We start from the raw sequence: 12,624 nt of genomic DNA on the forward strand, positions 1-12,624 counted from the left end.
GTGGAAGCGTGGAGTCTTAACCACCAGACTGCCAGGGACGTCCCTGTAACACTTTAAATCCATATATCTTTTCCCTGTAAACCCTCCTATTTTATGTTTTTGAATTCATAGGAGGGTGGGTCCCTAAAGATTTCATCGCAGCCTCATTTGTTTTTGAAGATGAACATGTTGGAGCCCAAAGAGACTCCTTAAATGGGTTTGCTTTTAAGCAGAGAAAAACAAGAACTTAAGGAGGCAGCCTGTTTATAGGTGTGTGATGGTTCTCTTCTGTGTGGTCCAAATCCTCGCTTTACGTTGAACGCTTTTAAAGTGAATAGGATATCCGCTCTCTCCTCACCATGAGCTGAGAGTATAACCAGGAGGTGGCATCAGTGACCGGTTGAGGACTAGAAGGTGTTAACTGGGAAGTCCAGAAAGCACAGTTAGCAGCACCTCCTGGGTCAAGCATTGGCCTGTGTAACTTGAAATTGTGTGTAACTTAATTGTCTTTAAATTCTGTGTAATGTCATCATATGACTGTGCTGTAATTTAATCATTCCCCTATTAAGCACGGATTTTAAACTAAACATGCTTTCTTTCTCCATTACAGTTCCAAGTTCTTTGGTTTGCTTTGTCTAATGGAACAAATTGATGTCACCTTGAAGTGGTATAAGGACCTGATACCTTCAGTAAGATGATTCATTACTTACCATTTATCATTGTAGATGTTTGTGGGTGTCTTTGCTGAGTAATACTTGAAAATGTATTTTTATTTTTCTGAATCAGGTATTCTTTCCACATTCCCAAACACTGATAGATCTTCTCCAAGCATTAGATGTGGCCAATCGGCTAGAATTGATTCCTCAGATCTGGAAAGGTCAGTTTCAGCTTATGTGTCCCGAGCCATCTCATTTTATTGTCTTATGTTTTGATTAACAAGCATGTTAACATTGTTAGGGAAGAAAACTTCCTTTTTTTTTTTTTTTTTTTTTATTACTACTCTTTATTTTTTGGCTTTGTTTGGGTCTTCCTTGCTGTGCGCAGGCTTTCTCTAGTTGCGGCAAGCAGGGGCTGCTCTTCGTTGCGGTGCACGGTCTTCTCATTGCAGTGGCTTCTCTTGTTGCGGAGCATGGGCTGTAGGCGCGAGGGCTTCAGTAGTTGTGGCATGTGGGCCCTAGAGCGCAGGCTCAGTAGTTGTGGCGCACGGGCTTAGTTGCTCCGTGGCATGTGAGATCTTCCTGGACCAGGGCTCAAACCCGTGTCCCCTGCATTGGCAGGAGGATTCTTAACCACTGTGCCACCAGGGAAGTCCGCAAAACTTCCATTTTTGACTAAATTGAATGCAATAGTTGAGGTCTGCTTCAGGGTCATTTGCTCATGTTACATATTGGATTGCATGAGTGACAGTGTAGTGGAAAAGACCTAAATTAGTTCCTTTCTGACAAGAAAAGGCTGGGTTTTGTGCACTTGTGTGACATTAGTGTTAATTACCTGGGTCACCCAAAATATCAACCCCCAAAGCCTGTGCCCTTTGTTCCTCTATACCATGTTGCGTCACTGTGCTTCAGTAGCTAACCAGGGGCTTCCCTGGTGGCGCAGTGGTTAAGAATCCGCCTGCCAGTGCAGGGGACATGGGTTCAATCCCTGGTCCGGGAAGATCCCACATGCCGCAGAGGAAGTAAGCCAGTGCGCCACAACTGTTGAGCCTGGGCTCTAGAGCCCGCGTGCCACAACTGCTGAAGCCCGAGTACCTAGAGCCCATGCTCCGTGATAAGAGAAGCCACCGCAATGAGAAGCCCGCACACCGCAAGGAAGAGTAGCCCCCGCTCGCCGCAACTAGAGGAAGCCCACGCACAGCAACGAAGATCCAACGCAGCCAAAAATTAAGAAATAAATAAAATAAATAAATTAAAAAAAAAAAAAGCTAACCAATCAGTGATACTCAGGTTTCTAGGAAACAGCCATGACTGTGGGTTTGTGTGTGTGGTTATGTGTGTAAACTGGCTGCAGAAGATGCTGTATCTCATCCACTAGGTGACTGATCATAAAATCAGTTTCTGTCTGCCTCAAGTTGCCTTGAGACAGAGACTACAGCCCTGCCCTCCTACCTTACAAGGCTGCTCTAATGATCGTGTACAAGGACTATTGACGATTCCCACGTGCTGTAAAACCACGTAGAGCTGGTGGCTGCTGGAGTGTGGTGCACGTGCCGTGTTAACGCTTGCCTGGGAGCACGTTACTGGTGCTGGCTTTCACTGCTCATTTGTCCTTTCCTACCATGAATCGTCCTGCTAGTTTTCTGGAATCCTGGAATACATGTCAGCAATGTATTTTCACCCCCCCCCAAAAGATGTGGGTGACTGCTGACAGTGGACAGAGGTCAGCCAAAGAGTCTTGGTTTTACATGCCAGTGATCACCTCTCACTCTGTTCTTTTTTGTTTCAAGATAGTAAAGAATACGGTCATACTTTTCGCCGTGACCTTAAAGAAGAGATTCTGATGCTCATGGCAAGGGATCGGCACCCACCAGAGGTAAGCTTGTGTTGACACTCAGGTTTTGCTGTCGTTGTTAGATGTATACTAACCAGTGTATCCTCTAATACTGACAGCCTGGTGAGGGTCATTTCCATGGTTTTGCCTATCACTGTGGAGAATTCTGCCATCTAAAGTCAGTCTTATTCCTCTAGTCCAAAGCAAGCCACATGAAAATGGATCCTCTCAATCCTGACAATTAATAGCAGCTTGCCTTCTTCTTCCTTTTTTTTAAATTTCTCTCTAAAAAGAAAACCCATAGTTGGATTTGAAATATGTGGCTGATCCCATTATTACCCCAGGGCAGAGTGCTTTGCTTTTTTTTTTTTTTTTAAATATTGTATTACTGTGTGCTGTACATGTGACGTGTTCCAACGGTAAAATGCATTGCTTAAAAATTTTAATGGTCCTATGGAGTCTCCTGAACTTAAATTCTCATAAAACCAGTTGGGCATTTCTGCTGACTCTCAGAGCATCTCAGCTGCAGGTGGCGTTTGCTGACTGTGCTGCAGATATCAAATCGACTTATGAAAGCCAGGATGCCAGACAGACGGCTCCCAGTTGGCTGGCCAGCTCTCTGAACTACATAGCCGTCCTCTTCTTAAGGGCCGGGAGAACCCAGGAAGCCTGGTGAGTACAGTACATGCCACACGTGTCACTGGAAGCATCTGTGCTTGGATCTCAGAGAACTTTTACCCTGGTCATTAGAGTTTCTCTAATTTGGCTGTATACTGTGTAGTTTATCAGGAGACAAACGAGTTTTCTACGTACTGAGTTTTCTATAGGAATTTCCAAATACCAACTAAAAAAGCAAACTTGGGGAAGAGGAACCAGTATACATGATGTGTTTAAGAGAAGATGTGGTTCAGTGGGCGCATTCTCTTTCCATTTTCGTTTTCTGTATTCGTGGGCAAGTCACTTCTCCGTTCACTTAAGTAGAACAAAGTGATCAGAGAGTCTTAATTTTGAAAATGTTTTGGTCATTTGGTTTATTCAAGTCATCTCATGGATGCTTCTCCTCCCCACCCCCCAGCTTAAAATGTGGGCTGTGTACTGGGACTTCCAGAAACTGGCATTTTACCAGTGTTTACTAAACCTGGCCTTGACTAGAACCCGTCTTTGGTTTGTGCCACTGTATTCTAGTTCTGTGTGTGTGTCAGCACTTCACTCACATACTAATTTCTGGTGTTTAACTGTGAATAGAGACCTTATGCATAGTGGTTTTTCCAAAAGCGGAGAAGTCAGTGGAAGAGTCCTTGCTAGGGGCGGTCACAGTTGGGTGGTTCCGATGTGTATTGTTTTGGATATAACCGTGTGTTGGTGTTAAGAGCCAGTGACGGGGTTGTTGTGCCTGGCTGTTCACTAGCGAGGACCTTAATTTGAACCTGATGGTCAGTCCACGGTGTGGGTGTCTGCTCTCTCCAGGAAGGGCTGGTAAAGGCTTTGCTGCCTCCTCTGATCGTAGCTGGTGGCGAATCACACAGCCGGCTACACAGCTGCTGACTAACATTTGATGCTTGGACTTGTCGACGAGGGCACGGTGACACACGCTTGTTATGAACCAGGCTGTGATGATTGGCGCAGGGGTACGGACCTCAGCTGATCATGGGAGCTGAGTGTACGTGTTTCTCCTTTGTCCTGCGTGTGGCAGGATGACGGCAAGCACTTACATGAGACTGATGCCTGAATCTGAGCCTGCTCTTCATAACGTCATCATAGGACACACTGAACTCACACTGGATTGTAAGAGAAAAGAGATCAAATTGTATTTGCATCCCTCTCTTCCCACTGCCCACATAATATCATACATTCCCTCCCTGGGGTGACTGAAGTGATTGATCCTCTGGAGGAGGATGTACCCCAGCAATTCTCAACACTGGCAAAAAGCAGATTTGCCTTTGAAATTTGTAATGTAATGTGCATATATGAAGTTTGGGAAGAGGGGGTTGAGGCACCTGGGGTGATTCTGATGGGAAGACAGGGCTGGGAGCTGGTGGAGCTCACAGACGTGTGTCTTCAGGAGCTTCCTCTCTGGTTGTTAGGAAGGACACTTGGTCTCTGAGTCCAGGAGAAAAGCTATGGTCATTCGATTGCCTTCTGTTATATTAGTATTCATAATCTTTTTCCTATCTTATCTTGAACAGGAAAATGCTGGGGCTTTTCAGGAAACATAATAAGATCCCTAGGTAAGTCCAAGTTAACAGGGCTGCCTGGGTACATCCTGGATTAGCCACATGCGTTTAACTCTTATTGGGGGAAGGGGGTTGGAATTTCCTCACATACCTCAGCCATGGCAGTTGGGCACTTTTCTGTTAGGCAAGTAGGTGATCGGTCACTCCTACCATCTAAGGCACGCTGGGGATACATTGGCTAGATCCTCAGTGAAGGCATAATGAACCAGTCAGTGTTCATTATCTATTTGGCCCTTTAAAGTTAGACTTCATGTAACTGTCTGCAAAGCTACTGTTGAGGATTTTATGACTGATCTTTATAAGATACTAGATTTTGTATGTAAATTTTTGAGGGGTTTAGTTAGGGAATGTTGACATTTTTGCCTTTTACAGGAATGAGTTGCTGAATGAGTTTATGGGCAGTGCAAAAGCATCCGGCAGCCCTGCCCAGGCCATTGAGATAGTGAAGCTGGCAGGTGCCTTCAGCTTACCTATTTGTGAGAGCCTCACCCAGAGATTAATGGCTGACTTCACCCTCAGCCAGGAGCAGAAGTAAGTGGGTCCTGTGTCATCACCATCAAGGAAGGTTATGAAAACGGAGCAGACCATTTGTCTGTCTGCCCATTCAGATGTTTGTAGCTTTCTACCCCGTGAATTTCCTTTCCTTGCAGAAAGTCAGGATGTATTGGTTTAATGATATTTTTCGTTTGTCATAAAAGTCAGGGAGGCCTATAGGTTTATTTGCTGGTTGGAACCTTTTCCTTTGTTGCTATAGTGCAGCTGCAGAGTCCCCCAGCCCCAAGCCTGAGTTGCAGTGTAACCCTCCCATTTATTTTTCTTACAGGGAAGCCCTGGGAGACCTAACTGCATTGACCAGTGACAGCAGCAGTGACAGTGACAATGACGTCGGCGAAGGCAAATAAAAGTGGTCCAATCAGGAGCTCCTGTGGCCTAGCATGGCTGTTGTGATTACACTTGAGAACTGAGATGTTAGTATTTAATTGTAATGTGAAGAAAACAAGAGAATACAGATTTGGTGAATCTTGATAACAACGCTTACTTATTTACGTTTAATTCCTGAACTAAACCATCCATGCCGGGGTTACCATGTGAACAGAAGGGGCACTACCATTTTCATTTCTTTGGACACACGTTGTGATGTTCTTAAGCTCCGCACAACTGCAGTGTTTGTCAGCTGATGTCAGTGTGGTTTGCCCCTCCCCCACTGGGGACTGTAGCCTTTGTTGGCTGATGCTATGACCTGACACTTCCTCCAACTCAGAAAGCATCTAAAGGAAGTTTTTGTACAATTGCATCACAGTTGATGCTGGGTCAGTAGTAGCCAAGTTCAGGGATATTTATATGTGGGAAATTATTAATCTTAGAACTGATTAAACAACGTCAGGAGCTTAGGCTGCACAGCTGGGAAGATGAAGACTGTAAATACTGTAACTAAGGTACATATGTATGCATTTCCATTATTTTTATAAAATAGCCCATAGTCTCCCACTAGGCTTGGGGCTTGCGCGAGAGTGTTTCATCTCTCCCTTTCTCTCTGTGTGAGTGCTGGCACCTTCTTCAGTTGTGCTGTACTTAAAGTGGTCTAAATGTATGTGCTGACAAGAGGATTGAAGTGTCTTCTTGACATGGTTGTGTATTGCTGGTAATCGAGTAGGTCAAGAACCTCTACTCCAGCCTCTCTTACGACTTGCAAGTGGTATGGGAAGCAAACAGGAACTTGTGAGGCTTGCAGGAGCTTCACAGGGGTTTGTAGTGCAGGCTGCTTAGCTCATAGTCTGATTGCCAGATTTACCCAGGCATCCCAGGGAGTTCTCAGATGAGCAACTTGATCCTTACCCTGCCGGGGTTGCCATTTATGGGCTTCTGTATTGTACATGTGTCTGTGACATGTGCCTGTCCCCATCTCCATTTGCTATCCTCTGGCCAGGACCCAGTCATACATCCTCAGAAACCTAAGTATTGACTCATGTTTTCTCCTCGATCACCAGAATTTAAGATATCTAAGTGAGACACAAAGAGGGCAGGGAAGATGACAGTAACTAGCTACTTAAGTATTCATGTGCATCGCCCCAGTAGCCCCTTGACATAGCAAATGAGCAAAAGGGATAGGTAGGGCAGATTAGCCTCTGATCTTGCCTTAAAACTTGCAAAGAGAACTTGGCTACCTGGAAGCTTCTGTAAACTTGGCCCTTCCCTTTCCCTCTGGTTCATCAGCACCTGGAAATGGCTGATTCTTCTGGGCTGAGTATGCATTCAGTGCAATCCTTACAGATGCAGAACACTTCCATTGCCGGGGGATCCTGCCAGAGAACAATCCTCAGCATCGTGCTTTGCAGCTATGGCGTTGATGGGGAAAAGGTCCGTCTGGGCTGATGGCACATGAATTTGTAGTGGACTTCCCAAGTGGGTGATGATGTGGCCATGTGGTCTTAACTCTGTGCTACAGATAGTCCAGATTCCTATTCTGGGCAAAATAACTGCTTCCAGCTTTTCAGAAAAAAATTAAGACAGGCCTGTAGGATTGGTCTCCATTCTCTCTTTAGCCTCTAATAGTATAAGGTGTTCTGTTTTTCTATGCCAAAGTTAATAACCTATCAATTTTGGTTTTGGTTCAATAGAACATTTGAGACTCTTAATAAAATGGATTGTCTTACGTCTTTCAAACTGCAGGGTTTGAAATCAATTTTTGCAGATGATGACTAGAATATTTTAATGAAATGGATTAGAAAATTAAGTACATTGCATACGTTAAAGTTTTGTGACATTTTTACAGCACCACAGATATACGCATATTGATAAACACGTGTAAGTGTACCTGATGGTGATGTAATTTATTTTACTGCTGGTAAAAGGACGTGCTGTGAGATAGCAGTCACCAGGATTGTGGATGGGCAGGGCAAGGTTTACAGAATCATTTAGATTAGATCTCAGTGGTAGAGTGGCAACTTACCCGAGAAATGGGCATATTTTATTCGGTTGATTAAGGCAGTGTGCTAGGACATGGAGTGAGCAAATGTAAGGTACACAAAGGGGGGGTGAAGGAGTCTCCAGCCTGGCCCACGAAGGAGCCTAACCTGTAAAAGAATGTTGTCTAGGGCCTTCCCTGGACAAAGTGACCATCATCCATATGATCACCTTCAACATCAAGATACTGTCCTTGGACTTACCTGGTGGCACAGTGGTTAAGAATCCGCCTGCCAATGCAGGGGACATGGGTTCGAGCCCTGGTCTGGGAAGATCCTACATGCTGCGGAGCAACTCAGCCCGTGTGCCACAAGTACTGAGCCTACATGCCACAACTACTGAAGCCCACGCGCCTAGAGCCCATGCTCCACAACGAGAAGCCACCGCAATGAGAAGCCCGCGCACCACAAGGAAGAGTAGCCCCCACTGGCCGCAACTAGAGAAAGCCCGCGCACAGCAACGAAGACCAAACGCAGCCAAAAATCAATAAGTAAAATAAATTTATTTAAAAAAAAAAAAGTTGTCTAGCTGACCTGCATAGCTGTGGACTTTATAGAAGATTTTAGAAGGAACACTGGAGATCAAACCCAAGTTTACAGAGCTCAGCAAGATTTTACTCTTGAAAACTCAGAACGTCCAAGAGAAGTGAAGGTCACGATAGAATTCATCCCCAGGAAAACCTAAGCTTTGCCAATACCAGTGCCATCTGTTCCCACGACAGCAGCGCCTTTGCTGGCTTGTGCCCCACAGTCCCTCCAGAGCCCCTTCCTCTTTCTTCCTGAGACCCCAGGGCAGTGTCCATACAGCTAACCCGGACCAAGCAGTGAAACCGTGTCACCACCCCATGTGGAAAAGGGTGGCAGTGGCCAGGCAAAGCCCCTCCTCCTCAACCCTCCCTCTGCTTTCTCAGATCCCCCAGCCCCTGAATGCATCCACAGGGAAGAAACCAGGGGAGCTGAACCAAGCCCTGGTTCAGGTAAATGGTGCCCGCTGGACCTGATGAGTGACTTGCCTGAAATGTAATCACTTTTTATTTCCCGTTTATGTTAAATTATCTCTTCTTCTGCACTGAGTTCAAATTACTTTAAAAGTTTAAATTACAACTAATTTGGGACTTGGAGACTGCTTTTATGCAGAACCTGTTAAGAAAGCAGAGGGTTTAAGTCAATACTCAGGAATACAGAAGTACTGTGCCTTAAAAAAAAGAGACTGCCTAAGTTTACATTTTACTTAATTGATTTAGAAACTTTAAACAACATTAAGGCAAAGATCAGAGTTTTAATGATTCCACCTCCTTGAAGGTAGAACTGAGAACCCACGTGAAGGCTCTTTAGGCCCAAGTGAAGGCCCTTTTCACCTAAGGGGTTGCTGAGTGATAGCTCAGGAAGATGTGAATCTTACTGGGCATGAGGAGGAAAAATCAAGGTCTGGACAAGCAGAGTCCCCTTTCAACATCATCTTGTTTCTCAATATGCAATGAGGGTTGGGGAGGTTTGCTAAAGGAATACTAAAATTGAGAGCCAGTGGCTTTTGTTATTTCGATTTAGAGAGCGGAAAGAAACCGCTCAGTATTGCTTGCTTCCTGTGAGCTCAGATAATCACGTCTGAAGGAAGTTATTCCTGGGCTCCTAGAGAAATTTATTTCCTTCTAATCTGTAATGTTTTAACACATTTCCTGAGTAAAATAAAAATTATGAACACTTCTAACATGACAAATAGGTTAGTCAGCTTTGCAAGTTAATGTATTCTACAATTTCATGCTACTCCAAAGGGAAGAATGGCTTAATTTAGAACAGCCTCATTATCTTCTAGTAAAAGCTTAATGGCCCACAGGTGCCGAGAGTCCCTCTACCTGCAGAGATTAAGGACATCACACGAAGTGTGTGTTCCAGTCAGAGAAACTAGATGTATTGTGTTGAATTAAGAATCCACTTAAGAGGAACATAAGGACCGTTAATAACGCCAAACGAACCACTGGATCCCCAAATCAAAGGACAATGTCAAGTGCCATGCAGACTTGAATGTAACAATCAGGAGCTGGGTATACACCTGCAGAAATATATAGACAACCCTCTTTTTTTCATGATTTCCAGATACGTTGCTCAGATAAAAATGCCTCTTCAATAATCTGTTTATGAACACATAAACCTCAACAAAAAGGACTTACCTGGTGGCGCAGTGGTTAAGAATCTGCCTGCCAATGCAGGGGACATGGGTTCGAGCCCTGGTCCGGGAAGATCCCACATGCCACGGAGCAACTAAGCCCGTGCGCCACAACTACTGAGCCTGCGCTCTAGAGCCCGCGAGCCACTACTGAAGGCCGCACACCTAGAGCCCGTGCTCCACAAGAGAAGCCACTGCAATGAGAAGCCTGCACACCACAACAAAGAGTAGCCCCCGCTCACCCCAACTAGAAAAAAGCCCGTGCGCAGCAACGAAGACCCAACGCAGCCAAAAATAAAATAAGATAAATTTATAAAAAAGAAAAAAAACCTCAACAAAAAATCATGATTTTGAAAAAATATGTTGACGGTAACTTCATGAAGTAAAAAATGAAAGGTGAAACACTGGTTAATGTTTACCCAATATGGCAACTGTTCTAATCTTCAGAGAAGTGAACTATGTAAGCAAGTTCTCTGGGTTTTACAGCAATCCAGTTCAAATATACCATAAAATTATTGAATCCCTTTAAGATTCCAGGCTCACCACCCCCACTTCAATGGAGAGATTCACAGTCAACATAGCAGAAAGGAGCAAGGTCAACTACCAGTGTTCCAGAACTGGGAGCCCTGAACTTTTCTGAGGGCTGTGGAATTAGTTTGTGGGTAGAGAAGACACCAACATTTTTCTAATGCCACAGACCAGAACACAGTACATCACAAGTAGAAAGGAGAAGCAATGGTTCCAGAAACTGTTTCATGTATACATTCACATAAGGGTGTGTGCAGGTGTATTGGGTCCCAGTATAAAATATAATTTTTCCCTGTGGTAGCAATCGAAGTTTGGGATACACACTATTTCTAGTGCCTTTGAATCACTGGAATGATATATCTCCAATTATAAATATATTGGCATTTTGGCTTATATTTACATCACTCTTGAGGTTGACCAGCAGCAGTCAGTTCACCAGGACCTTCAAAGCCAAGAACAGGCCTAGGGCTTCTGAAACCCAGTTCACAGCCTGGAAACTCTGAGTGCCCAGGAGTTGCTACTTCTGCTAATCAAGGAAATTTTCCATATACACAACAAACTAGAAATGATACTTTTTGAAAAGGGATAAGCTACTCAGTTTTCAATTTTTGTTTTATTCAGTTTGCTCCAAGGGCAAAACCAATAGTAACAGTGATGGCAAACATTATTTTGGTTGGCTCACAAGCCTGATCAGTAAAACCTGAAAAACAGACAATGTTACACAAGTTGCAAATAAAGTGCTCCTGGAGTTGACTGACATGACAGCAAGAAGGAATAATATAAATGCAACAGGTGTTAACATTTAGAACAGTACCTGTAACCTGCTCATTTCTAGGCAATTCTGAGACCCTGTTGCAAACCCTTCATGTATTACTGCCGATTTCCTTTGACATGAAATGTGACTTTACAAGGCTCTTCCTAGACCTTACTCTTGCTGCGCTTGAGTGGTTCCTATTCCTACGGCGCTGGCGTATGCTGTCAGGATCTCCACTATCTGCTTAGTTTCTAGGGTCATTCGGGCTTCCTTCAGCCAGTCCTGTGCCACTCGTCTGGGCTCCCCTTTCAGCTGATTGACAAACTTTGCTGCCAGCTCCAGGTCTCCATGCTCAATGCAATAGGAGGCATATGACAGTAACTTAAATGTGTTTGTGTCCTCAGGACAGAGCTCTGCTGGTGGCTTCAGCTGCTGAGGTGGGAACAGCAGTAGGGACTGTAAATAGGAGAGGAAGTACTGGTATAAGCTATTCCTGGTCTCATCGATCATGGCTACCCTGTGGGCCAGTTTTTGGATGGCATAGAAACGGACTCTAAGGGTCTCTTCACTGTACACCCCACGGGTCAGGGACTCTGGAGGGAGGGCTGCGCTTAGAGCCTGGGCAAATTCACTATCGGAACAGTTGACTCTGATGGCCTCCACTGCGCTACCCAGGGGAACAGTGGGCAGGTCTGCAGATGCCGTCTTCATGCGGTACTTTAATGCCTCCACCGAGAGCCAGAGCTGGTGGGCTTTTCTGGCCTCCTCTTCAGCAACTGCGTGACCTATTAAAAAAAAAAAAAGGCAAAGACAGACTTTTTTCTCCACCTGACTATGTCCTCATACACACAGAGAACTGGTGCACCTTCCACAGAAGTGGAAGACGGGGCTGGAGAGAGCCTCTTCCAAGCCCATCCCACCACTTATTTATGCGTTCTTTCCTAGCTGGCCTCTTCACATGAGGCAACAAGGCACGACATAATCTGCTGAGGACTTGTTTTTACTGTAGCCGTGGAGAAAGCTGGGAGGGTGGATGTGCACAGACGAGTCTCCCTTCTTTCTTCCTGTGACATCTAGGAGAATGCAGGGTATCTAATTCAGATACATTTATCTTTAGAAATGTTTGAGAAAGAAATGTGATATTTAAATTAAGCCAAGACTTACATTAAGGCCATCAGAAACTTTCTACAAAGGAACGGAAGACTACTGGATCTTGAAATTTCATGAGTACTTAGCTTATTGCTATGCTTACCTGACAAAAAAGATTCCATCACATCCCACAGAAACCCATTTTATTAATAGCATCCTCACTGTCAGGGCATTTCCCTTCCAGTGTGGCACATGGAGGCCTCAGCATAACAACCATCCATTTGGTGGGTGGAACCAGCAAATCACCACCTCCAGGTAACCCTCCAACAGCAGAGCCTGGAGGGCGAACATGCAGCACACAGACCTTTTTCTCCACTCAGGGCACGTGAGACACAACCAAAGTGTGTTGGGTAAACTGCCTCG

The 12,624-nt window shown here is 44.8% G+C and overlaps 2 protein-coding genes and 1 non-coding gene across 6 annotated transcripts in view; 2 read left to right on the forward strand and 1 right to left on the reverse strand.

Annotated features, from left to right (window-relative positions):
* Positions 1–5,735, forward strand: part of PTCD3 (pentatricopeptide repeat domain 3) — a 37,330-nt gene extending 31,595 nt beyond the window's left edge. Inside the window, exons 18-24 of the mRNA XM_061211044.1 lie at positions 590–668; positions 766–856; positions 2,426–2,511; positions 2,993–3,141; positions 4,656–4,697; positions 5,076–5,234; positions 5,527–5,735. Coding sequence (XP_061067027.1) covers positions 590–668; positions 766–856; positions 2,426–2,511; positions 2,993–3,141; positions 4,656–4,697; positions 5,076–5,234; positions 5,527–5,605 — 685 coding nt within the window. The 3' untranslated portion in view covers positions 5,606–5,735. The remainder of the gene's footprint in view (positions 1–589; positions 669–765; positions 857–2,425; positions 2,512–2,992; positions 3,142–4,655; positions 4,698–5,075; positions 5,235–5,526) is intronic.
* Positions 4,074–4,209, forward strand: LOC133074833 (small nucleolar RNA SNORD94). The gene has a single exon (XR_009697240.1). It is a non-coding gene; the product is annotated as a small nucleolar RNA SNORD94 (small nucleolar RNA).
* A 5,217-nt stretch (positions 5,736–10,952) lies between the features above and the next one.
* IMMT (inner membrane mitochondrial protein) overlaps positions 10,953–12,624 on the reverse strand; it is a 67,402-nt gene continuing 65,730 nt past the window's right edge. For all 4 annotated transcript variants that reach the window (XM_061168758.1, XM_061168757.1, XM_061168756.1 and 1 more), the window contains one exon: positions 10,953–11,897. In XM_061168758.1, the coding sequence (XP_061024741.1) occupies positions 11,284–11,897 (614 nt within the window). In that variant the 3' untranslated portion in view covers positions 10,953–11,283. The remainder of the gene's footprint in view (positions 11,898–12,624) is intronic.

This window comes from Eubalaena glacialis, chromosome 14 (genome assembly GCF_028564815.1).
Source record: "Eubalaena glacialis isolate mEubGla1 chromosome 14, mEubGla1.1.hap2.+ XY, whole genome shotgun sequence".
Taxonomy (NCBI): Eukaryota; Metazoa; Chordata; class Mammalia; order Artiodactyla; family Balaenidae; genus Eubalaena; species Eubalaena glacialis.